This window comes from Ailuropoda melanoleuca, chromosome 10 (genome assembly GCF_002007445.2).
Source record: "Ailuropoda melanoleuca isolate Jingjing chromosome 10, ASM200744v2, whole genome shotgun sequence".
NCBI classification, from domain to species: domain Eukaryota; kingdom Metazoa; phylum Chordata; class Mammalia; order Carnivora; family Ursidae; genus Ailuropoda; species Ailuropoda melanoleuca.
Genome location: NC_048227.1, coordinates 38,690,751 through 38,714,149, shown reverse-complemented (window position 1 = coordinate 38,714,149; position 23,399 = coordinate 38,690,751). Strand labels below are relative to the sequence as shown.

The window sequence follows — 23,399 nt, the reverse complement described above, 5'->3', positions numbered from 1 at the left end:
GAACGCCGGGATCACGCCCTGAGCCGAAGGCAGACGCTTAACCGCTGTGCCACCCAGGCGCCCCCCTACGTCACCCTTCTAAGGCACAGTGTGGACGACTGCATCATCAAATTGGCTGACAAAGGAACGTTTACTATGCAATGACACTTCGGTAGGTCAACATTGTCAGACTACGCACAGTCACTGGCTCATTCTCAACACAGCACAGACTTTCTTCAAAAAACTTAAATACGAAAATGAAGCGACCAAATTAAATTTCTGAGCGGCTCATTTGTTAACCAAGCCAGGAAAGCCTCTTACTGATGGTGACTTGTGTGTAACTGCAGCAGCTGAAGAAGTGTGTCCAGAGAAAATAAATTTACAACTCTCAGCCTTTTGGAGAGCAGTTCACACAGATAAGGACACGGGGAGCAACAGCAAGCCAATCAGAAACGAGGCGGATGATTCGAAGTGATCTCCCTCGAATCTCGACGAATCCACCCACGTTACTGATATTGCTCAACTGTTCCTCCGAAAAGTCAATGCCTCAGCGCGGAGCTGGGCTGTACGCATGGCCTGCACAGAACACCCGACAACTGCAGGTGAGGAAACACGGACTGAGTAGACCACGGACTGGAACCTACCAGTACGTGTTACGACAAATTCTTTGTGGAAATGATCTGCAGCTCTCATGAGTATTAGCTCTACTCAGTGTACTGGTAACGTCAACAGTCACCTTCACCTGCTCTCCTGTGCCTCACCAGCATTAACAAATGTGTATTTGGAATCTATTTTGATAACAAGAAATGCTAACTTTGAACCCCAGTTAAGCAAAACGATACCCATTCTTTTCATTAGATCCCCATTACAAAATGCTGTACTCAATTACGACAATTACATTATGAATTTTGTCTTTAGAAAACTGGTGTTACGTTTGTTTTCCGAGATTTTGACTCTTGACCCACAAGGCCTAAAATATTTACTCTCTGGCCCTTTACAGAAAAAGTTTGTAAACCCCTGAAATTGACTATTATCACTTCACACATGAGGAAATGAAGGCAGAGGCTCAGCAATTTGACTGAGGGCTCCCAGCTACACAGACGTGCAGGCTAACTTCAGAGTGCACCGTCTTCCCCACGGACCCAACAGGAAACAGCGCAGATCTGAGGAAATACAACTGATGGAAAACAACATAAAACACAAAAACTAATGGCATAAATAGAAGCCACTAAAGGCAACACCCACACCACAAAATCTCATCAGTATACCCAGGACACACTATTTTGGAAAATAACCAGTTAGAGACAATGGGCTCAGGGCCTGGTCTCCATGTTATGGCAAAACGAGAGCCATCGTGTGGGGGCTCCTGGGTGGCTCAGTCAGTGAAGCACAGGACTCTCGATCTCAGGGTCGTGAGTTCAAGCCCTGCATTGGGCTCCAGCTTGGAGCCTACTTAAAATAAAACAAAACAAAAACCACCGTTGTGTCAAAGTTCAAGATTAGTCATTTCTGGAAAAGAACCAAGTCTCAAAAACGTACACATCTGTATCAAAGGTATGAATTCACATCCCATGATTTCATGAGTAAGACTTCATTATTAAGAGATTTGGAAACTTAAGGGGCGCCTGGGTAGTGCAGTTGTTAAGCATCTGCCTTTGGCTCAGGGTGTGATCCCGGTATTCCGGGATCGAGTCCCACATCAGGCTCCTCCGCTGGGAGCCTGCTTCTTCCTCTCCCACNTGCAGTTGTTAAGCATCTGCCTTTGGCTCAGGGTGTGATCCCGGTATTCTGGGATCGAGTCCCACATCAGGCTCCTCCGCTGGGAGCCTGCTTCTTCCTCTCCCACGTCCCTGCCGTGTTCCCTCTCTCCCTGGCTGTCTCCCTGTCAAATAAATAAATAAAATCTTTAAAAAAAAAAAAAAAAGAGATTTGGAAACTTAAGTATGAGGTCCTGAGCAAGAAACCAAGCCGTCCACAAACTACCATCCTGCCTCCCTCTAGTCTGGGATGTCCTTTCTCTTTTGCAAGTGAAAAGATGAAGGAAAAAAATAGAAATATCTTCTGTCTGATACATTTATTGCAACCCTAGGAAACACGAACTGAAATCCATGGTATTAGCAATGCTGTGGCAGGAGAGCCCTAGGTGTGGCAGTAGTTTGAGGTCTCCTTCTCCAAGCGTTTACAACACTGAGGAGCGGTCTCTCACTGCAGCAACCCAAGTGGGAGGACCAGGCACTGGGCTCAGAGCAGAACTCCACAGACCGCTTTAGGAAAATGGCAGAAGCTGGACACGGGGGAAATCGCCAGCTGGAGAAAATGGAGATGCTGGATAAGAACACCCTGCCAGCCAGAGACCACTGAGCAGGAGAAGCGGAGTGAAATCTCCTAAGAACCCAGGGGATTCCCCACTCTCGTCATCTTCGAGACACCCCAGGCGTGATGTGGAGAAAGAAGAGCTACCCGCACGACGGACAGGAGTGACGAGCTGCAGCGTGGACCCGGGCACCCGTGCCGATGCCACCAGCCTGCGGGTCTCTGAGGGGACCCCCAGGCTGACTGCCAAATTCTCCAGTGTGCCCTGGGATACTAGAGCAAATTATTTGTACGATTAATGAAAATAAAACACACTTCTTGACAAAAGATAAAAACTGAAAAAGCAGTATTAGACTTTCCATTTTAATTAAATATTCAGAATATGGTGATAAAATAAGTTTACAATTTACAGTTAAATACTTAGGGACATCCGATGCACTACATTATAAAATTTTACTTTATTACTTTATTTAAGAAGCGTGATGGTGAGAGAATGTCAATTAGCCAATACACATGCAAGATCGACAAGCAGGCCATTAAACAGAGGACGCTCACTCCACACACACCGTCTCGCTGGACATAAATGAGCTCATCCACTGACTGCCAGATGGCCTTCATTTGCTGGCACCCTGGCCAGCTCCCCTGAAAGGGTTAGCTTTTTGCCACACCAGCAAAGATGCTTCCGGACGAACAGTTTACACTCCGGGCTGGGAATCCAGCCTGGGGAACAAGGTAAGCAGACACTGACGCGGCGGGGCTGTTGGCCCTAGTCCCTCCAGCGGTGCCCACACTGAGCACTGCAGCATTTGTAGAAGGTGGTCATTGGCTCGTCTGCAGAGCGGGTCTGAAGCTGCATGAAATAGGCACGAGGGTGTTCGCACTTAGGACACGGCTCTGGCAACGAGGAAAAACAAGTAACCCACGTTAAAAAAAAAAAAGACGTTCATGAGCAAACATACCTGCTAGAAGTAGGTGCTATGGAAAGGCAGCAAAGACCCTCCCATGGCCCCACTCACATGGCATCCCTTGCCTAGGGTACCTGCACCACGATTTAAGGTTACAATTAGTGGCATCATTCCCACTATGCTCTCACACTGAGGGAATCGAGGAGACCTGGAGAACACGCCAGCTCCCCTCCCTGGGTCCCATTTTTCTTCTCAAATCTGCTTGAAGACTGGCTGAACACCTAACAAGGAAAGTGACTTATGGCTACCCTGTGCATTATGGGGTCCAGTCCCTGCAGATGCTTCTCAGTGCATTTCCATCACTTGGGCCCTCTCACCCTCCCAGAGGAGCCCCCAGTGGACAATGAATCCACTTCCCTTTAAATTTAGGGATCCACTTTGGCAGCAGTTCCCCAGGCTGTTCTTACGAATATCTCACCACACATCCCACACGTTTACCAGGTGCCTCAAGGCAAAGTGACGTCACTTTGAGAAACTGACCCTAGTCTCGGTAACACCTTCAAACACTCTCAAACACCATTTTGAACGTTAGGTACATAATTCTTTTTTTTTTTTTAATCAAATTTGCCAATGCTAATTTTATCATATCAGATTTGGACGTTATTCTATAGGGAAAAAAGATCGCCCTGCACAGGAACTGGCTCTTCCTCCACGCCGTACAGCTGTGTGTAGGGCTCTCCTCTGTCCCTCCTCGGTCATGTCTACCTCTTTCAGACATGAAACGAGACTTGAAGTCAGCACCTGAATGCTCTCTGGCATTAACTTTTAAAAATCTACACCCGAACACACAGATCATATTGTTTTCCTGAGGCTCTGACTTTTGTGACTCCTGTCACTGTTGCTGTCATCATAGCTACCACCTGCGGAGCCCACTGGATGCCAAATGCTGTCTGGCTCACTTCACGCTCTCACATTCGGTGAATACGGAATACCCGCAGAGAGAGCAAGGGAGGCCACCAAGGTCATAAAATGTGAGGTGGTCACTTTGAGAGCCTAACCCAAGCCTGTACAACTCTGGGGCTTGTGCCAATACTGTCTGTCTCAGGGGAAATACACAGACTTTCTACTTTTGGAAGCTCCCTTCCTCAAAGTGCATCACGGACTCAGGCATTGCAGCCTCACACTTCTCCGCAGCGCAATTCACAGGAAAGGTTCCTTCTCACCCGCGGTGGAGTCAACATTCTCCCAGGCAGCCGCTCCACCAAGCACATCATCCACTTCCTTCAGCTTGGGGTACTTCCGGTTTGTTACCTAACAAACAACAGCAGGTCTTCAAGCTCCAAGTAAGCAGAGAGTACAAACCCGGGCCACCAAACCGCACCGTCCACCAAGACTTCCTTCCTTCAACACACACTGAAGGGACATTAAAAGAATCCAAAGTTTCTACTCTCAGAGAGCGGGACTCACCACTGGAATTTAAAGAATCCGGGTTTAGGATGCTGCCCAAAAGAGGCAGATTGAGCAGTGTGGAGTCATTCTTAGAAAATGTATTGTAGGGGCGCCTGGGGGGCTCGGTGGGTGAAGCGTCTGCCTTCGGCTCAGGTCATGATCCCAGGGTCCTGGGATCGAGTCCCGCATCGGGCTCCCTGCTCACTGGGGAGCCTGCTTTTCCCTCTGCTCCCCCTCCCCATGCTCATGCTCACTCTATTTCAAATAAATAAAACCTCTTTAAAAAAATAAAAAAGAATGAAAATGTACTGTAAACCTAAGGAGTAAGTGTGGAAGCAGGCGAAATGTCAGCAGTGCTCCCGTGATTCCCAAGAGCAGGGCATAGGTTAGGAGCTTTTAAAGAATGCAACCGTAGGTCCCTCTTCCTGCACCTGGCGATGACTAGCAGAAACATCCCGCTCTTCCCTTATCCCACGTCTGCCTCCCTGCGTGTCGGGAAGGGTGCAGGCCTGCTTTATGGCTTCAAGATACTTGCCATCCCTTTGTACTCCTTTCCCAGACTTTGAGGCATCTATCCTTGCTTTTCTGAAAAAAAATAAAATAAGAGCTATGTGGAGAATTCAGCTGCTGCTGCTCTCCCTCGCAGAGGCAGTCTTGCACAGCCGCTCAGGGCGGTGTCTGACAACTTTATTTCAGTGCGGTGACGACACAGCAGTGAGAAGACCTTTGCACCGACTGGATGACACACCCTGAGCAGGAAGGAAAACCTGGCAGGTGGGACCCTCCCCTTCTCCCACACTTCAAGGGTGCTAGATTACCGGAGATGAGAGAAACAACTAAAGTCACTTGGCTGGAGGGCCCAGCCAGAGCTTTCAAAGGACATCACACTTGGCTTTCTTCCCAAGTTTTGCCAAATATCCTTGAAATTTCAGGGTTACCTAAGAGTTCACTCTTCCCTCAGTTTCAGATCCTAAATTCCCACAACACAGCACTATGGTGGAGTAGCATGCACACGTGAAGAAGTTATCTACTTCTAAAAAGTAGAAGCGTGCTAACAAACACAGATTATTACGGGAACAAAAGTTATAATACCGACAGCATTATTCATGTATTGAACGTCCACTACATCCGACGTTCGGATCAGAACATAAGAGGCAACAAAACAGGAAATCCCTGCCCTCCTAAACCTTACGTCCCAGTACTGATAAACAAAGCACGTAAGTCGGTCGCACAGTATACTGGAAGGTAATGAGTTCTATGGAAAAAATAAAATAAAACAGGGAAGACGGATAAAATGGGGGGAGGAGCTGAAGTTTCAAACCGAGCCATCATTTGAGTAAAGACAGGACCAACGAGGGGCACGGCTACCCAGAGGAAAAGTACACCGAGCAGCCAGCGTGTGCAAAGGCCCCGGCAGCAGGGGCACGTGCGCGGTGGGGACTGGGGAGGACGCGTGCACTGGAACTCGCCACCCGACACGCAAGGTCGTGGAGAGGCTGGTGTCCCGGGAGTGCGCGGGGCAGCTGCTGAGGTTTTCCGCGCAGAGGACGGACTTGACCCCTTGGGCCGCTGCCAGGAATGCAGCGCAGGGAGCGCGCGCGGGGCCGGGGGCCCCAGGGCGAGGTTAGGGCCGCAGCGCGGGGGTGACGACCGGGCGGGGCCCGAGGGGGCGGCATCGCGGACGGACAAACGGCCCATCCCGGGTGCACCCTGTAGCCGAGGGGCAGAGGCGGACTCGGGGCTGCCGGGCCGCACCTTGCGGGTGATGTTGTGCACGTAGGGGCAGGTGTTGCAGGCGAAACGGTGGCAGCGCTGTCCCTCCTCCACGATCAGCCCATTCCCGCAGCCTGGGCAGAAGAGCAGCATGGCACCGACGCGGCCCCGCAGGCTCCCGGCAGCCCCTGCGGCCGCGGGGCTGCGACTCTAGGCCCGCCTCGAGCTCCCATTGGTCCGGGCATCCGCCCCACCCCCCCCGCCTGCCAATGCACAGGCCGGTTTCGCGCTCCCACCAACCACTGCGGCAGGCGGCCTCGAGCTTCTCATTGGTCCTCGTGGCAGCCCCGCCCCCTCGCCCTCCCCGTGGCGGAGCTGCGGTCCCCGTCTCGGTCGCTTGCGCGCAGCTGCGGTGCGGGGGCAGCGCGGGAGCGGGAGGCGCTCTGGAGCCCGTCGAGGCGGAGGCGGCCGTGCGGGCCGAGGCGCCCGAAGACGATGAGGACGAAGAGGAGGCGTTGCCACACTCCGAGGCGGTGGATGTGTTCCAGGAGGGTCTCGCCATGGTCGTGCAGGACCCTCTGCTCTGCGACCTACCGATCCAGGTGCGCGCGGGCGGGGGGCCGCCGGGGTCGTTCCCCCACGGCCGCGGCCCCGACGGGCCTCGGGAGGCCCTGGTGGGCGGCTGCGGCCCAGAGGCCTCAAGAAGGCGCTTCTGGGCTCCGACGAAGGTCTTAACCGGGCTGGGCCTGGGGCGCGGGGGCGCGGGGGCGCGCGAGGCTCTCACCTGGCGCGCAGAATTGCAGGGGGCGCGCGGAAAACGCTGGTCGGGAAACGTGACCTTTTAATACACTGTTTCCAGAACTCAGCGGTCGTGGGAAAGTCTGTGGCGAACAGAACAGTGGAACTTTATGTGAAAGACAAGATCAGTATTGATGGCGTTTCGTTTATCAGCCGTCAGTATGGCTCGGCACAGTCCTGTCTTTAAATCTTCGCTGTTTTGCCCATCTTGGAGTTTGGAAGTTCACTTGGATTTTTTTTTTTAAGTTGTATTAAAATGTATATCATTATTGGTTTTTTGGTGCGCTGGTAAGTCCTGCACCGCCGCCTCAGCTCAACGTCATCCTGGGCCCTGGACTGACAGTGTTCTTACTCCTACCCAGCCCCAGAACCCAGATCCGATCCTCATCCTCCCGTCTCTGTACTCTTCTTTTCCCGAGCTTTGGACACTAAATACACAATGTGGGTGGAACTGGGAAACCCTAACATAGAACCGAAATCTTTCTTGTCCTTCATAAAACATGGTACTGCTTTTTAGACACTATCAGCTTGTTTTCTTTTGTTGTTGTTTGGGTTACTAAAGAGAGCCAAGGCTCCCACCTCCAACCCTTGGGTGGTTTTTTTGTTTTGTTTTTGGTAGGTTACTTTGGAAGAGGTCAATTCCCAAATAGCACTAGAATATGGCCAAGCAATGACGGTCCGAGTGTGCAAGATGGATGGAGAAATAATGCGTAAGTGCTCACCTTCTCCCTTTGGACCTTGCAGTGTGAGCTTTCACCCAGGCAAGATGCTGACATGGCTGCGGGGGGGGGGTGGAGGGCACTCAGGACCACGTCCAAGGGTATTGGGCCAACCACAAGCCTCCTCCACCCGGTTCGAGTCTCCATCCAGAACTGTCTGGACAGAGCTTCTGGGTCCCTTTCCTGGCGTCCGAGGCTGTGGCTGTGGATGCCCGCCATGGCTGTTCTCCCATTTGTGTTGCAGCTGTGGTTGTGGTACAGAACGCCACAGTCCTGGACCTGAAGAAGGCCATTCAGAGATACGTGCAACTCAGGCAGGAGCGCGAAGGAGGCATTCAGCACATCAGCTGGTAAGTGGAGTAGCGGGAAGGACAGGTGCTGCATGAGCACCTGTCGCATGTGTGCCACAAAGTACCGGTGAGTTCTGAGTTCCCCATCCCGAGCCTTCAGGCATGGTGGGTGCCTCCGTGCCTGGGAGTCCTGTCTCATTTGCTCTTTCATCCACATCGCCCCACCTGGGCTGCTGGGTTTCTTAAATGGGGGGCATCTCAGGTCATTTCCAGGATCTGTTAAGTGGTCTCCCTAGTTACAGATGGGGCAGTTGTCAGTGGCCCCACCCCATCTTCAGTTGGGTGCTCTCCTCATGCCCATTGGGTCAGGTGTTCGTTGTTTGTGTCTCGGCACTGCCCCCTATTTCATTAGTGAGGTGCCTTTGGTCCCCAGCTGCCCTTTGAGCACTGCCTCCCTAGGGCTGCCGCAGGCCTGGTGCGTACACGGTACAGGAAATGCCAGGAAGAGGCCGCCTGCCCTGGGCCCTCCTAGAGCTGAGCATCTTGAGCCCATCTCACTCACATACAGCTGCCCGGTCACCCTGCTTGAGGTTTACCTGAACCCTCACCTGAATTTTGCAGGTCCTATGTTTGGAGGACCTACTACCTGACCTCCGCAGGAGAAAAGCTCACAGAGGACAGGAAGAAGCTTCGAGAGTAAGTTCAGGCCACATTTTGAGCCGCAGGGAGGCACCTGGTCTATTGCCCTCTAGTTGCCCAAGCTCTGCCAGAGGGTTGGGGCCTCTTCCCAGGAAGGAGGAGTCTTAAATCAGTTACTGGGGAACTCGTAAGACCTGGAGAGTCCCTGGCTGGACTGATACCCTCCTGCAAGGAGGTTCCTGGGGGCCCTCCCTGTTGGAATGGGGAGGCATAGGGGCAGTGTGAACAGTGCTCACCCCTGGCAGTGAAGAGCTTCCCAGAACTAGAGGAAGGCAGTGTGTATGCAGGTAAGAGGTTGCCCACTGGCCCAATGGAGGTCTGTGAGAGGATGGCCACTGCCCCTTTCTCACCTTGCTGGACACAGTGCTCTGCCTACCCGTTCGTTCTTGGTCCCTCACAAGTCTCAGGCGAGGAGTCAGACATACCTTCTGCAGATCACACATTATAGCTCTCCTCCTTTTCCAGCTACGGTATCCGGAATCGGGATGAAGTGTCCTTCATCAAAAAGCTGAGGCAAAAATGACCCTCCAGACAAGGACAGCTCTGTGCTGGTGGCCTGTAGCCAGCTGGGAAACAGCTGAACCCTAGGTCCAGACAACCTATCACGTGGCAAATGGGCCTGGCCCTGTGTACAAAATAAATCTACTTGCTTCTTATTTCGAAAAGTCCGAAAGCCACAGTACCTGGGGCAGGAGGGACCGCTGCTGCCCAGTCACAGACGGCAGGCAAGGGCAGAAAACGGTGCAGGTGAGTCCTAAGGTCTAAGATGCTTCATTGGAGCTCTGCGGCCGCACCATCCCCTGGCCGTAAGACCCTTTCGCTGTGATTTCTACGGCAAGGGGAAATAAAAGCAGATGGCCGGCTTCCTTTGTGTGCTTGTGGGGAAATAATAAGGGCCTTGCATCCAACAGTATGTGGGTGAGGTGTTCAGCCTCAGCTCACAGGGTTCACCTGTAGCAACACCCTTCACCCTTTGGCTCCTGGAAAGGGAGGTAGCCTGTGCCTAAACTTGGCACTGCTGGCTAGAGAGGGAAGGCTGGGGTCAGGGTGCTTCTCCATGTTGAGGGGGGAAATGGGACAGCACAGCCGTGGGTTCTCCTCTCATTGTCAGCTTCCAGTCACCGTAAGGAAGGGGGACAGGATACAGCCATCCACCTGGCTGAGGGACTTCACTGGGAGGTGTATTTGACACTTAGTTCCCTGTTCTGGGGAACTGTAAACGGGAGGGGAGGGTGGGGAAGAGGCCTGAAGGACCTCCCTCCACAGCCCTAGCCAGAAGCCAGAAAGAGGAGGCAGGTCTGATAAGTTAGTGGCAGCTAAAACGCTCCCGGTCCATTTATTGGCCACATGAGGTGGTCGTCAAGAAACTAGTTAGAAGGTAATCGTGGGAACTGGTGTTATCAATGCCCTGAAGTACGAGGAGCTCACCAGCGGCGAACGAGGCGCAAGAGGTCAGGGCTCGGCAAGCAGGCAGGCCCAGTCCCGTGGCCCGCGAGACCTGGGGCGGAGCGTGCGCCTGGCTCTGCCTGCAGCACGCGGCCCCGGTGCCGCAGCCCGCTCAGTGGAGCTGGGCGTCCAGCTCGTACTTCTCACAGAACTTGTCCGTGAAGGGGATGCAGGTGAGGAACTCACACCACTCGCAGCGCACGGGGTAGACGTAGAAGAGAACCACCAGGCCGGCCAGCAGGCCCAGGAAGACCACCTGGAAGACGAGGATCTGGCAGCGCTTGCGGTACAGGTCAAACTTGCCGAAGCTGATGTAGGGCAGGAAGGCGAAGGACAGGAAGAGGCCGCTGATGAAGCCCGAGATGTGAGCGAAGTTGTCGATCCAGGGCAGCAGCCCAAAGGTGAACAGGAAGAGGACCACGGCCGACAGCTTGAAGAAGGCGCGCCAGGGCCGTGCCAGGACCTGCCAGCTCTGGAAGAGCTCCACGAACAGGCAGGCCAGGATGCCAAACTGCGAGCCGGCTGGGCCCACCTGGCGACAGTGTGGGTGGCGGTGAGCTGCTGAGGCTGAGCAGACCCACCGGAGCCCCATCTCCCCCTCCCGCTCCCCATGGCCCAGAGCGCGTCAAGATGAGGAGCCAAAAGGAGATGCTGCTCCCAGGCTGGACTCTCCAGGGATCCAAACTCGGGACCCAGTTTACGATGGGCAGAGGGTACACTCGGGAGGGTCCCCACCCTGGGGGACAGCCTTACCTCTGCCCGGTATGGCAGGAAAATGGCACTGGCCAGGTTACCAGTGACACCACTCAAAAGGTAGATGATGGCGATGCGGTGCCAGCCGGCCAACTTCTCCAGGTCCCGCAGGACGGTCATCTGGAAGCAGACGGACACCAGGCAGTGCAGGATCCTATGGGGCGGGCGGGGGGGTGGGGCGTCAGTGGGGAGGCCGCCCCTTCACCCTCTCTGGCCAGCCACTCCTAGGGGCCCTGGGACCACCCACCCCACCTACCCCGGCTCAGCCCACATGTTATCACTTGCCCAGCGTGCAAGAAGAGGGACAGCCACAGGCGGTAGAACTGGTCCGGCACCTCGGGGTTGAGGAAGGGCAGGAGCCCACACACGTCATCCATGCAGTGCACCTGTGCAGAGTGGCCCATCAGCGCCCACTGTGGCTGGGGGGGAGGGGAGGGACGCTCACCCTAACCCTACCTGTGAGCACAGTGTGGCCTCCTCGTGGAAGTAGCCCCTCATGAAATCACAGTACTCGCGGGAGGTGATCTCACACCTGGAAGGTCGGCCACGGTAGACAGGGCTTGGAGAGGGGGCTGCCGGGGCCCAGGGGCAGGGGCACCCGACCGCCACCCAGGCCCCTTGGCAGAACTTGGCGAGGGAGAGGAACCCAGGGCAATCTTCCGCGCCCACGACGGGCCGCACACAAGCGCACCTACCTGCCCTTTGTGCCGATGCAGCAGGGCCGGCCTGTGATGACACAGTCCATGTGCGGGTGGTTGGTGTGGTTCCCAGCGCTGTTTTTGGTGCAGATCTGGGTCACAAATGGGGGTGAGCTGGGTTAGGGCCTCCCCCAACCCTGGACCCCACGCCATGCTTGGGGATTGGGGCAACATGCACAGGTTCTAGCGTAGGAAACCAGGCTCCCTTGGCTTCAGGCATGAGTCTCAGATGAGCCGTGTGTCAAGTTGGAACAATGCTACTTGACCTCCCAACTGGCTACCTGCTCAGAGAAGCAGGTGTTCGTAGGCAGACGGGCTGGGCAAAAGCCAGGGCACAGCATCTGAATATACGGGGTGGTCCCATGATGGGGCTCTGGCACCACTAACGGATGAAGTGTGGATTCCTCTCCCATATGGCAAGGGTGATTCCCAAACAACCCTTTTCCTCTGGCTCACCGGCCACTTAGTGATGTCATCTGGCCACTCGTGGGGGTCCTCTGAGGAGGGCTCATCACACACCCTGCATGAACCCAATATGTGGTCAGACCCTGCTTTATCTCCTTGGCATCCACACCTGTCCAGCTTGATGACAAGGGGGGGGCTACACCCTCTCCCCCCACACCCCATAGAGCCATGAACAAAGATGGTAAGGGGGGGTGGGGTGCAGCAAGACTGACCTGGGGTCCTGGTGGCAGACAGAGCCAAACTGCCTCTTGTGGCCGGCAAGGTCTGGGGCACTGGGGTGGAAGGGCCACTTCACCCACACTGCCAGAGTGGACTGTGGGAGGACACAGGGTCAGGCCCTGGTCAGAGCCCACCCCTTAACCAGTGTAGTCGACAGGAAGCAGGAATCAGAAGCAGAGCCACTGAGACTTTCACCCTAACCCACAACCCAGTCTCAATGAAATTACACTCCAGAATGTGCAGGCAGGGGCGCCTGGGTGGCACAGTGGTTAAGCGTCTGCCTTCGGCTCAGGGCGTGATCCCGGCGTTATGGGATCGAGCCCCACATCGGGCTCCTCTGCTGTGAGCCTGCTTCTTCCTCTCCCACTCCCCCTGCTTGTGTTCCCTCTCTCGCTGGCGGTCTCTATCTCTGTCGAATAAATAAAATATTTAAAAAAAAAAAAAAGTGTGGGCACGTTGGGAGACTATTAAAAGGAGCCCAACAACAGAATTCCTATCAGCTTAAAAACAGAAACAACCACAACCCGGGAACTGGTAATAAACTAGAGCACCTCCATGTAGGATGATGTAATTAAAACTTGGCCGGGGGCACCTGGGCAGCTCGGTCGGTTAAGTGTCCGACTCCTGTTTTCAGCGCAGGTCGTGATCTCAGGGTCTTGAGATAGAGGCCGGCTCCGTGTTCAGCAGGGAGTCTGCTCTCCCTCTGTGCCCCACCCCCCTGTGTTTTCTCTAAATACACAAATCTTTTTAAAAAAATTTTTTTAAACTTGGATGAATCTTTGTTTTGGGGGTTTCTTTTAACTGCTGAGTACAAGGACTAAGACGGTACCACTTGTGCACAAAAACGAGACCCACACGTGCAGAAGGAGCATGCCCAAATGCCACGCTCCCTGCAGCGGTCGTCGGTGATGGGAGAGGCGGGGAATACACGTGAACAGGGGCCCTTGCTCTGAACCACACGCGCATGCGCGCGGCGGCAGGAGCACCCACCGAGCACTCCTCTTCCGACGTCTGCACGCAGCCCGACCGGTCGTTGCGCACGCAGCAGGCTGAGTGCTTCTCACGCTCCCGCGCGGCGCGGATAAAACTGTGCACCTGCGGGTCCTGGCGCATGCAGGGCGAGAACTTGGCACCCAGGTGAATGAGAGCCTCCTGCGGACGAGGGGGATGTGCAGCGGTGGCCCTGGCCCCCTGCCAGCCTAGGGTTCCCACCCTCTGACACCCACGAGGCCCTGCCCTCACCGAGCTGGGCCCAATCCAGAAGTTCTCCTGCTGCACATACTTGACGTTCTCATAGACCCCGCGGTTCCGCAGGACCTGGAAGGTGGGGGAAGGAGATCAGACAGAACCCACTCTGGCCCTCTCCTCCCAGGGTGAAGCAGGAGGGGATTCAGAGCCACGACTCCCGACTCCACGGGGCGGGGTAGGGCTGGAAAGGGTGCCAGCGCTCACCGAGTCCACGGTCTCGTGCTGCGAGAAGCCCACGGGCGCAATGCCATAGATGCACACGGCTAGAATGGTGACGAGCGAGTGCACGAAGGTGAGCCAGTAGGTGAAGAAGGGCCTGCAGGGCAGAGCGTCAGCAGAGGCGACATCCCCAACCCACAGAACCCGCCCCCACCCGGGAGCTTTGCCTGCTTGGAGCTGAGTCCCACCCCCACACTCCCACCCCATGCCTACCTGTGGTCGTCCATGTCCTCGATCTGACGTTTGACGTAGCTGTCGATACGCTTGCGGTAAGTGCGGTTGGTCAGCCGGCCTACCATGCCCAGCCCGTAGGGCCGCTTCTCCCTGGCAAAGAACTTGCGCACCGGCACCGCGATGCGCTGGCCCCGCCGCTGACCCGCCGTGCTCACTACCTCCTGCCGCAGGCGCACCTTGGGCTGTGGGGCCGCTGCTCCACCCTCCTTCTGCTTCCGCCAGCCTCGTTCTAGGGGCCTGGGGGAAGGGGCGCAGTCACCCCCCGCCCTAGACACCCCACCCGCTGCAATCCCTCACGGACGAGGGTGACCCTCCCACTCTGTCCTGCTCCCATCTAGCCGTGAAGGCACTAAGCATTCAGCCTCCTGCTCGGCAGGAAAAGCAATCCTGAGCCCCTCTGGGGTTGGAAGAGGTGGAAGCTGACCTACGTGAGGGTCCTGGACAACCCACAGGCATTAATTACAACACCCCCTTCTCCCTGCTGGATTCCGTGCAGCTCGTGGGTTCTGGATCATGCTCCCGTCCCGAGCTGGGCAGCTGAGGCACGGAAGGTGCCCAGCCCTGGGTCCCACAAGCACAGTGCAGCAGCTGGGCTCACAATCCACGAGGCAACTCCTTCCCTTGGCCCTCCAAGGCATCAGTGTCCCAGGGCCCAGCTGCTCCTGGCAGCCAAAGGTCCGAGCCCCACTTGGGCCAGCAGCACTCACAGCATCAGGTGGCTGCGCTCGAGCTCACTCCGGTCCAGGGCCCCACCGGTGAGGTCGGCCTGCTCCGCGGCTTTCTCCCAGTCCTTGAGCGCTGCCTCTGACGGGGACTCGAACACCTCGTCTGGGTACGTGGACAGCTCCTCATGGAGGACTCCTTCCTGAGCAAACACATGCGATCAGGGTGGGGCACGCAGACAGAGGGGTCGTGGGTGATGCCCCTGTGCTCTTACCCGGGCAAAGAAGGACGTGTCCAGCTCGTCGGGGAAGTCCACCGTGTCCTCCTCCAGGAAGCTGGCGGGAGTGAAGCTTCGACGCTGTACCCGGCGCAGCGTGCCGTCCCTAACAGAGCGGCCCTGCCAGCAAGGAGGTGAGCGTGCAGCGTGGTGGCCGCTGAGTCCCCACCCCACCCCAGCCCCTGCACCCACCTTCACCAGGGCCGCAGCTGCCCGGAAGCTCATCTTGGCCACCGATTCGCGCTTGCGTCGCCGCGGGAGCCGGTTGAAGCCCGAGCGGGAGCTGGAGAAGGAGCAGAGGGAAGCGGCACCAGGCGTGACAGGTGTGTGCGGGGTACTCAGGCCGTCGGCCGTGTCATCCGCCACGCGGAAGGCCCGGCCCCGGGCCAGGGGGTCTATGATCTGGCAGATGGAAGGAGACAGAAGGGTCAAGGCCTGGGTCATCGCTCCCTGTCCTCACCTATAGTGCCTTTACACCGCTGTTCATCCTCGCATGGTCTCAGATCCCGAGACGGGCCCTGTGGTACGGTCCCAGGACCCTGTCCCCTCCCCCGGCCCCAGGTCCCCAAGGGAATCTTAGGTACCTCGCTGGGCCCATCTGACCACCCTCCCACACCACAAGCTCTACGGAGTCTCCTGTGTTCAGGCCAGCTGCGTCCCCAGCCCCGGCCGGGGGGCAGAGAGAGGGGCTGGTAGGAGGCAGCAGGGGCGGGCATACCTTCTGCATGCCCAGCTGGCACGGGCCCACGTACAGGGGAGGGGGCGTCTCCGTGCTGGCCAGAGACACGTTGTCCTGGCTGGGCAGGTCCAGCTCCCGGAGGACCTGCGGCTTCAGCTTCCCGTAGCGCTGGCTGCAGTGCCGGATGCTCTTGCGCTGCCACTTCTGGGTGCTGTCGCTGTCCTTGCTCACCCCGAACCAGTCGGCGGTGCCCCTGCCACGGGAGGGCCTCAGCAAGGGGGAGCCAGCCTTCCCCCAGACGCCCCCCTCCTGGAGCCTCCAGCCACTCCAGGGTCCAGGTGGGCTGGCTCTAATTAAGGGGACGAATGGGTTCCGGCCCTGGCCACCCCCTAAACGATGAGCCACCTCCAAATTCCCATGAGAACTGCAGAGGGCAGGCCTTGCCCAAGTGAGTACTTTACATGGATCCTCAACCCAACAGAGAGGGGGTTTCACAGGGAGACACTGAGCCCACAGATGGCACGCAGAGCTCAGCCCTCAGCCAGAGAGCTTGGCCCCGGGCAGCAGCTTGACCTCAGACACCACAGAACTCAGGCGGTGGGCACTGCAAGCCCAGACAAGCTGTCCAGACTGCTTGGACATGCAAGGGAAAACACCACCAGCACCTGCTGTTAGGAGCCCCGGGGAACACCAACGGCACCGGCAGCTCCCAAGAGATCACAAGCCATGCACACGCCACCTGATGTCCACACACTCATGCCCGGCCCCAGGTACCTGAGCAGGGACCGAGAGAGAGACCGGCGCTGTGGGAGAGCCCTGCGGGCAGCAGGGGGACCCAAGAGGGGCAGAGTGTGGACACGCCCAAAGCGCACCTGTCGGCTGTTCAGGGGCCAGAGCATTGGGATGGGAGAGACAGAGAAGGAGAGAGCGAGTGCTGGAGGGGAGCAGACAAGCTGGTAGGTGGACAGCAGTCGGTCCCCAGAGCAGAAGGAGAACAGGGTAACGTGGGGAACAAGATCGAGGAGAAAGCCGAGGCGGGAGGGACCCCGGCTCCACTCCCAGCCCTGGTACCCAGAGGGGACATTTGTGCCTACCTCTGTCCCCCAGCCCCCACGTGGCGGAGCCGATGGCAGTGGCGTACCTGCGGATGGTCTGCGTGATGGACGTCTGGCGCTGCAGGACCGGCCGCCGGAGCTCATGGTGGGGCGAGGGGACGTGGGCGGTCTCGGCAGGCATGCTCACACTCCGCAAGAAAGCCTGGCGTCTCAGGGGCTGGGCGGTGGGCTCACAGTGAGGAGGCTGGACGGGGCACCCCCACGGCCCCTGCCGGCCAGGGCCTACCTGGAAGAAGCCGGGCTCCTCTGCCGCCGGGGGCAGCGCAGCCGGGATGTCCAGCCTTAGCCAGGGTGGCTTCTTGCGCTGTAGACTGCTTGTGCTGTCCCTGCGAGCCTCACTCATGGCGCCGGAGGGGACAAGGCAGGCCTGGGGGGGAGGTGTCACTCAGTAACGGTGCTCACTGCCCTCACAAGGTTCCCTGGGCCCAGGGATGGTCTTGGGCCCTGACGCCGGAGCGAGTCCTTGTCCGTGCTCCGTGCCCGCGCCATTTATCCCAAGAGACACTGCGGGCACCAACAAGACCCGCAGACAGTGCAAACCCATTCGTGTCGGAACAGAGACTCGTGACAAATCCTGGAGCACCTGCTAGGAGCCGCTCCTAGGTGCTGAGGGACACACTGGGGGGGAAACAAGAAAACAATAGACAAAACCCTTGCCTTCCTGGAGCTTACGGTCCACACAGACAGTAGCCCCATAAGTAAGTCCGGGGCGCCTCGGTGCCCGGTTTGTGAAGTGTCCGACTCCAGCTCAGGTCGTGGTCTTGGGGATCGAGCCCCACGTCCCATGTGGGCTCCCTGCTCAGTGGGGAGTCCGCTAGTCCCTCTGCCCCTCCCCTTACTCGTACTCGCTCGCTCGCTCTCTCTCAAATAAATCAATAATCTTAAAAAAACCAAACCTACAAGTAAGTAGATACAGTATGTTGAGCCACGATGCCCCCGTAAGGTGACATCTAGCAAAGCCTGGAAGGTGGTGATGGAGCGGACAGGCCGGCGGGGGGCAGAGCGGTTCCTCACACCGCCCCCAGCCCTCCCTCCGCATCGGAGACCCAGGGCAAGGGCCCAGGACCTGGAAAGGCCAGGGTCTGACTTGGGCCTCCGTTGCCTGGCCATGTGACAGTGAGGCAATGACTGTGTGACCATGGCCTCTTGGGCACTCTACTCCCCGCCTTACAAAAGGTCACTTTCAGGGCAGCTCCGGTTGCCCCCCGCCCCGCCAAAAGAAGGATCACAAGGTGTCGGAAACGGGAGACCCAAAGCACACTATGGGGCACGCAGGGGAGTGGCCGACCAATACTCGGAGGGAAGAGACCCCAAAACGCCTCCCTACATCAGAGAGCTTGGGAACCAGACAGACTGTGAAATTCGGGTTGGGGGTGGCGCCTGAGCGGCTCTGACTTCAGCTCAGGTCACGATCTCAGGGTCCTGGAATCGAGCCCCACGGTGGAGGGCTCTGCGCTCAGCAGGGAGCCTGCTGTCCCTCTGCCCCCACCACCACCACCACCCCACCCTGCTCGTACTTTCTCTCTCAAATAAATAAAATTCCCACCCCCACACGGACCAGGAGGGCACGCTGAGAACAGCCCCTCCTGCCCCTCCACAAAACAGAGGCCCCCCAGGTACTGCCGACAGCTCCTTCTGGCCCTGGACCAGCCCCTGGGAATCCACAGGCAGGGTGCCAGGGGACTGGCCTCTCCAGGAGCCTCCCCAAACATTCCCAGCACCTCCAAGCCATACGGGCTGGTTCTCAACTTACTGGTACAAGGAACGTCTGCTAGCTGATTGGCTTACACCAGCACACACATCCATGACCCTCCCAGCTCCCACTGCCCCCAAGGCCTCTCCTCACAGCCAGCTCCCTCCCATCTCAGGACTCTAGTCACGCCCCACCCCTGCACATGCACTCTGCCCAAAACCCCACATATCAAGGACCCACAGCCTTACTCAGGCTGGCCCCACCCCTGACAGATGCTCCCAGCCCTGGATTCCCCTGGCACAGCTCAGGGGTTCACCCACGTGTAGGCTGTCCTCTTACTGCTGGGCCACAGCATCCAAGACAGGCCTGATCCAGAGCCACTGTTTGGGAAACATCGGTCATTTCTGAGCACGGGCTGGCAGGGGCCCACGCTCATGACTTAGAGCGATGAGGGGCTCCTTAAAAAGACCCTTCCCTTGGGTCTGGGAGGAGGAGCTGACCACGAGACGAGGTCGGGGCAGGGACAGCACAAGCAAAGAAGTGGGAAAAGGGTGGTGAGGTGTCCAGGGAGCCTGGACCTGCAGCTGGCCCCAGGAACACAAGAGCCACTGAGCTCATGTGGAAGACACGAGAGCCCTGCCTGTATCCCCAGATCTCCTGTGGTCCCTCACCTCCACCCAAGGCCCTCCTGCTTTGGGGGCGGAGGTGGGAGGGTGCTCTGTAAGCCACAGGGCTCCAGGATCCCCACCCTGCCCCCAGTGCTGCAGGTTCCTGGTCTGCCCCACCCCTCTGTGCATAGTTCCCCATCTGTGCCTGGAGTGGGTGGGAGTCACAGCGGGGGTGCTCCACAGTGGGCCCCAGGGGTGTGGGGGAGGGGCGGGCCCAGAGGACAAAGAGTCTGGGCCGGGGAGGGGCACATGCCCACCCAGAGGAGACAGTGGCTCAGTGTCCAGGCCTCCCCCAGGCACACAGTGGGCTGTTGTTCCCAGACAGCCCCTCAGGGGGGAATCCCAACAGCATCTCTGCCCTGCTGACCCCTCCGTGGGGGAAGAAACCTCAGGCCAGCAAGGGCCTGATCACTCGGGGTCACACATCATCTGAATCACTCTGGCAACAGTCGAGGCTGCCCACCCAGGGCCCAGCCCCATCAGGAGACCCCTAACTGGTCATCTAGAAGTGAAGCAGGAAGTGCGGACAATGGCTTAGCAAGTGCTAAGGGTGGGCACCGAGCCCAGCAAGGGGGCCCGAAACAGGGGCAGACACTACCCGCAGGCACTCTGGGCAGCACAGGACAAGCATGGGCTCCTGATGAGGGCCCAAGATGGGGCTGAGGGCCGAGGGCCCCGCAGGGTCACAGGACCACTAGGGTTGCTTTACATGGAGGGAGAGGAATCAGAGTAGCCACAGCCTCAGGGTGGAGGGCTGGGTGGGAACAGGGGCAGGTCCCACTGAAGCTGTTCCTGCCCTGGGAGGAGCGGGACCCTAGGGCTGGCACAGCGCACAGGTAAAAGAGGGGCCGGGAAGCCAGGGGAGTGCCTGGCCTGAGACACTGGGCAGACCCTGCTCCCCTTCACCACCTGCAGCCCTCTGCAAGCCTCCATTTTTTCATCTGAAATTTAGGGACCACAGCAGTGCCTGGTACACAGCTGACCCAATCCCCCATGCTGGTGACGTGACGCCTGCCAGCTCTAGGGAGCTCCCTGGAGGCAGCCACAGGAGGGGCAGGGGAGGGGAGGAGGAGACCCCAAGAGTGTGTACAACCACGGGAGGCACCGGGAGAAGGAGCCTTCAGAGATGCCCAGTTTGGCAGGGGGTAGCCAAGAGGCAGGAGGAGACTGGGGAGCAGTGTGGCCTGCCCCAGCCTAGCCAGTGGCCAGAGCCATAGTGAGACTGCGTCCTCAGGTGTGACCGGCAGCCACGGGGCACTCAGGCCTGCTCTGCCAGCTGGCAGGACGATGCCAGCAGGGGCAGCTAGAGGCTGAGTGGAGAGCCGGGATGGCCCAGCCCCAGGACAAGACCCACCAAGCCCCAGCCCTGCCCTACCCAGGGGCCTGCCTACCGCCAAGGTCAGCTGGAGCAACGGGCCCCACCCCAGGACACCTGCCCAGACGTGTCCCCAGCTCACCTGAGCATGATCCCAGGAGGGGCCAAATCCTCCAGCCTCCGCACTAGAGTCCTGACCTCTGACCCTCCCTCTTCTGTTTGACCCCTAATCTGATGCCCAACTGCGAGCGGGAATCATTAGCTGTGTGGCATCCCAGAATCCAGTGCTTCACCACCACATGCTGCTGTGTAGCAAAGCAAGTCACCTGGCCTCTCTGTGCCTCCTTGTCTCATGTATAAATGGCAACATGCTAAAAATGGTAATGGTCGAGTCCTCAGCCCTCCTCAACTCTCCCAGAGCTTGCCACTATTCGGTGAGGCCAACGAGGTCAGAGAGCAGCGGCGCAGGCCCGAGACCTAGCTGATGGCCTGCACAGTGCCCTCTGCCAGTCCCCAGGAGGACACATCAATCCCCACCTCACCTTTCACCCATCACAGGACAGACATCACCCCAGACAGACGTGCAGAAGGCCCATAACACAACGAAAAGCTCTGTGCTGCAGGAGGCCCCGAAGGCACGGGAATCCCTGGTGATAACGACACTACAGGACCTAAGCACAGAGGGCAGGGCAGACAGAGCACTAGCCCTGAGGAGGGGTGCTCCCCAAAGGCTCAACAGGCACAGATGGACCTGGGGGTCACCACAACCAGAATCCAAGCCCCAGATCCCACTGGCTCCGACGGAGGCCGCGGGGTGAATACATCCCAGGCTGGAGAGCCCCAAGGCTCAGAGAGGCTGCAGGTCCATGCCACACAGGCAGTCAGCACAGGCACAAGGGAACAGACTTAGCTATGGCAGATTCTGGCTTCCACAATCTGAGGTCTAGCTGGATGTCAGGATGAAAGCATCCCTCAGCCTGCAGAGGGGAAAGGCCCACGTTCTACCAACATGCCTGGCTCAAGGACAGATGAGCTGTCGGGCCACCAGTCAGCGCCCCCAGAAGTTCCCCCACTAACTTGACACACATGTCCTCCCCGGTGCCCTGAGACCCTTGGGCTTAGGGACCTCCTCCCAGGACGGGCCAGCTCCTGGATAGTACAAGAGAGGTCCCAGGAGGGGAAGCCAAGTCCTCAAGTCTGTCGTAAGAGCAGAAATGGCTTGTCATCAGAAGCCTGGCACACATGCCTGAAACCTGGGTGTCACTGACCCTGCTGACCTATCACGACCCCTGGGAAGAGTCCTCTGTATCCATCTTCCAGATAAGAAAACGGAGGCTCAGAGAGGCCAGTCACCATCTGAGGTCACGGAGCCTCCAAGGGGGTTCAAAGCCTTGGACAATGTCTGCCCCGGAGCTGGGGTCCGAGGGAACCGGTGTGCCTGCCTAGCTGGCCCCGGCCACAGCCCCCCAGGGTGGGGTTAGCCCATATGGGCCCGCAAGTCCACCGTATCCCAGCCCAGAGCATCTCAGTTCAGGGAGGAGGGGGTCACCCTCAAACACACCCAACCCAGAAAACGGGCAGAAGCCAGGGAATATGATCTTGGGCAGAAAGCGGGTCCTGTCACAGACACCAAAGTGGGGGAACTGGAGCCCGAAGGGGGGGCACCTCACATCCATGGAGAGGAGCAATGGGGTGTGTCGCTGGGAGCTGAGGAGACCCTGAGGGAGGGCCCTAAAAGGCAGGGGAGACCTGGGTGCCCCCCTCTGAGCCGAGGGCCCCCTAGAATAGGAGTTCCCAAGGACAGCAGCTTGGCCGGGACACTAATGCTGCATGAGGGATGTTGGCATAGCAATTCTCCAGCTCTGCTGCCCTCAGTCGGCCTGTCTGCGCAATGGGCAGCTGGCTGCCTGTTAGGAAGGGTTGGGATGGGGCCAGGGGCCTGGCACCTACAATCTAGAGCCACTTGACTCCTGTGCCCACCTACCAGCCCTGCCCTGTTCTCAGGGAAAAGGACCCAGCTTGCCAGAATGGCCCCTGGTGGCAGGGGGCTCAGCGGAGGGACCTCTTGGCCCCCAGCCAGCTGCGGGGTTCCTCATCTTCCTCCTAATTTCTGGGGGCTCTTTAGGGGGCTGGGGCTGGCTCGAGGGTGGTGGGGAGAACCCAGCATCTGGCTGGGCCAAACCTGAAAAGCCAGTTTCATCCTTGAATCTTCTCAGTCAGGAAGACCCAAGGTTGGGGGGGGGGGGCCCCAGCACACGGCTAGGGCCTCCAGATCCAGCCCCGCCCACCCGACAGAGACACACAACCCAAGCTGCACGGAGCGCGCTCCGGCCGGGAACCTGCTGGGCCTTGGGCAGGCATGGCTGCGAGATCCCCTGCCCATTCCCCACCGGCACAAACAAGCCCCCAGCAGGGCAGACAGCCACGCCCTCCCCCGGTGCCCCGAGCACCTGGGGTCCAGCCATCTTTCCTGCCAATAGAAAGCCTGCTTCTGGGAACGCCCCCACGCCCCCCACCTCCGCTCTCTTGGCCCCTAAGCACAAGGTAGGGGGCTGTCTTAGGGAGCGGCTCCAGGTCCCTGCAGGTCCCGTACTTACTGAGCGGGGAGACTGGGGCGGTGAAGCGGGAGTAGGGTCAGTGCCCGCCCCTAGCCCCGCGGCGGCGGCTATTATTGGTGACACGACTCCCCTCCCCAGGGACGACGGCTGGGACGGGGATGATCCCGAGGAGTCCCACCCTCGGAGCTGGAGTTTCGACTTGGAGCACCACCCACCGGCGGCGGCCGGGAAGCAAAACGTCAGGGGGGGAGGGTGCAGCTCGGAGGGGCCTGGGGACACCCCCG

General features: G+C 58.1%; 3 protein-coding genes across 5 annotated transcripts; 1 reads left to right on the top strand and 2 right to left on the bottom strand.

The window, feature by feature from the left end:
- Positions 1–2,631: 2,631 nt before the first annotated feature.
- POLR3K (RNA polymerase III subunit K) lies at positions 2,632–6,576 on the bottom strand. The gene is made up of 3 exons (XM_002920149.4): positions 6,402–6,576; positions 4,421–4,508; positions 2,632–3,186 (listed from the first exon to the last, which is right to left on the bottom strand). The coding sequence occupies exons 1-3, from the start codon at positions 6,510–6,512 to the stop codon at positions 3,059–3,061; spliced, it is 327 nt and encodes a 108-aa protein (XP_002920195.1). The 5' UTR covers positions 6,513–6,576; the 3' UTR covers positions 2,632–3,058.
- Positions 6,577–6,716: 140 nt separating this feature from the next.
- Positions 6,717–9,530, top strand: SNRNP25 (small nuclear ribonucleoprotein U11/U12 subunit 25). Its single transcript, XM_034670750.1, has 5 exons — positions 6,717–6,961; positions 7,777–7,867; positions 8,121–8,226; positions 8,788–8,862; positions 9,331–9,530. The coding sequence occupies exons 1-5, from the start codon at positions 6,920–6,922 to the stop codon at positions 9,386–9,388; spliced, it is 372 nt and encodes a 123-aa protein (XP_034526641.1). The 5' UTR covers positions 6,717–6,919; the 3' UTR covers positions 9,389–9,530.
- Positions 9,531–10,164: 634 nt separating this feature from the next.
- RHBDF1 (rhomboid 5 homolog 1) lies at positions 10,165–23,267 on the bottom strand. Of its 3 annotated transcripts, XM_034670748.1 has the most exons (18): positions 23,155–23,267; positions 17,108–17,248; positions 16,908–17,038; positions 15,806–16,019; positions 15,280–15,489; positions 15,085–15,207; positions 14,855–15,012; positions 14,127–14,384; positions 13,899–14,010; positions 13,689–13,763; positions 13,437–13,598; positions 12,440–12,540; positions 12,219–12,282; positions 11,760–11,854; positions 11,521–11,596; positions 11,350–11,450; positions 11,065–11,218; positions 10,165–10,843 (listed from the first exon to the last, which is right to left on the bottom strand). In XM_034670748.1, exons 2-18 carry the CDS (start codon positions 17,222–17,224, stop codon positions 10,424–10,426), a joined length of 2,571 nt encoding a protein of 856 aa, XP_034526639.1. In that variant the 5' UTR covers positions 17,225–17,248; positions 23,155–23,267; the 3' UTR covers positions 10,165–10,423. The 3 variants fall into 3 exon arrangements, with proteins under 3 accessions (XP_034526639.1, XP_034526638.1, XP_034526640.1); XM_034670747.1 differs by having other exon boundaries at positions 16,908–17,248; XM_034670749.1 differs by lacking the exons at positions 17,108–17,248; positions 23,155–23,267 and having other exon boundaries at positions 15,806–16,540; positions 16,908–17,045.
- Between the last annotated feature and the right edge of the window lie 132 nt (positions 23,268–23,399).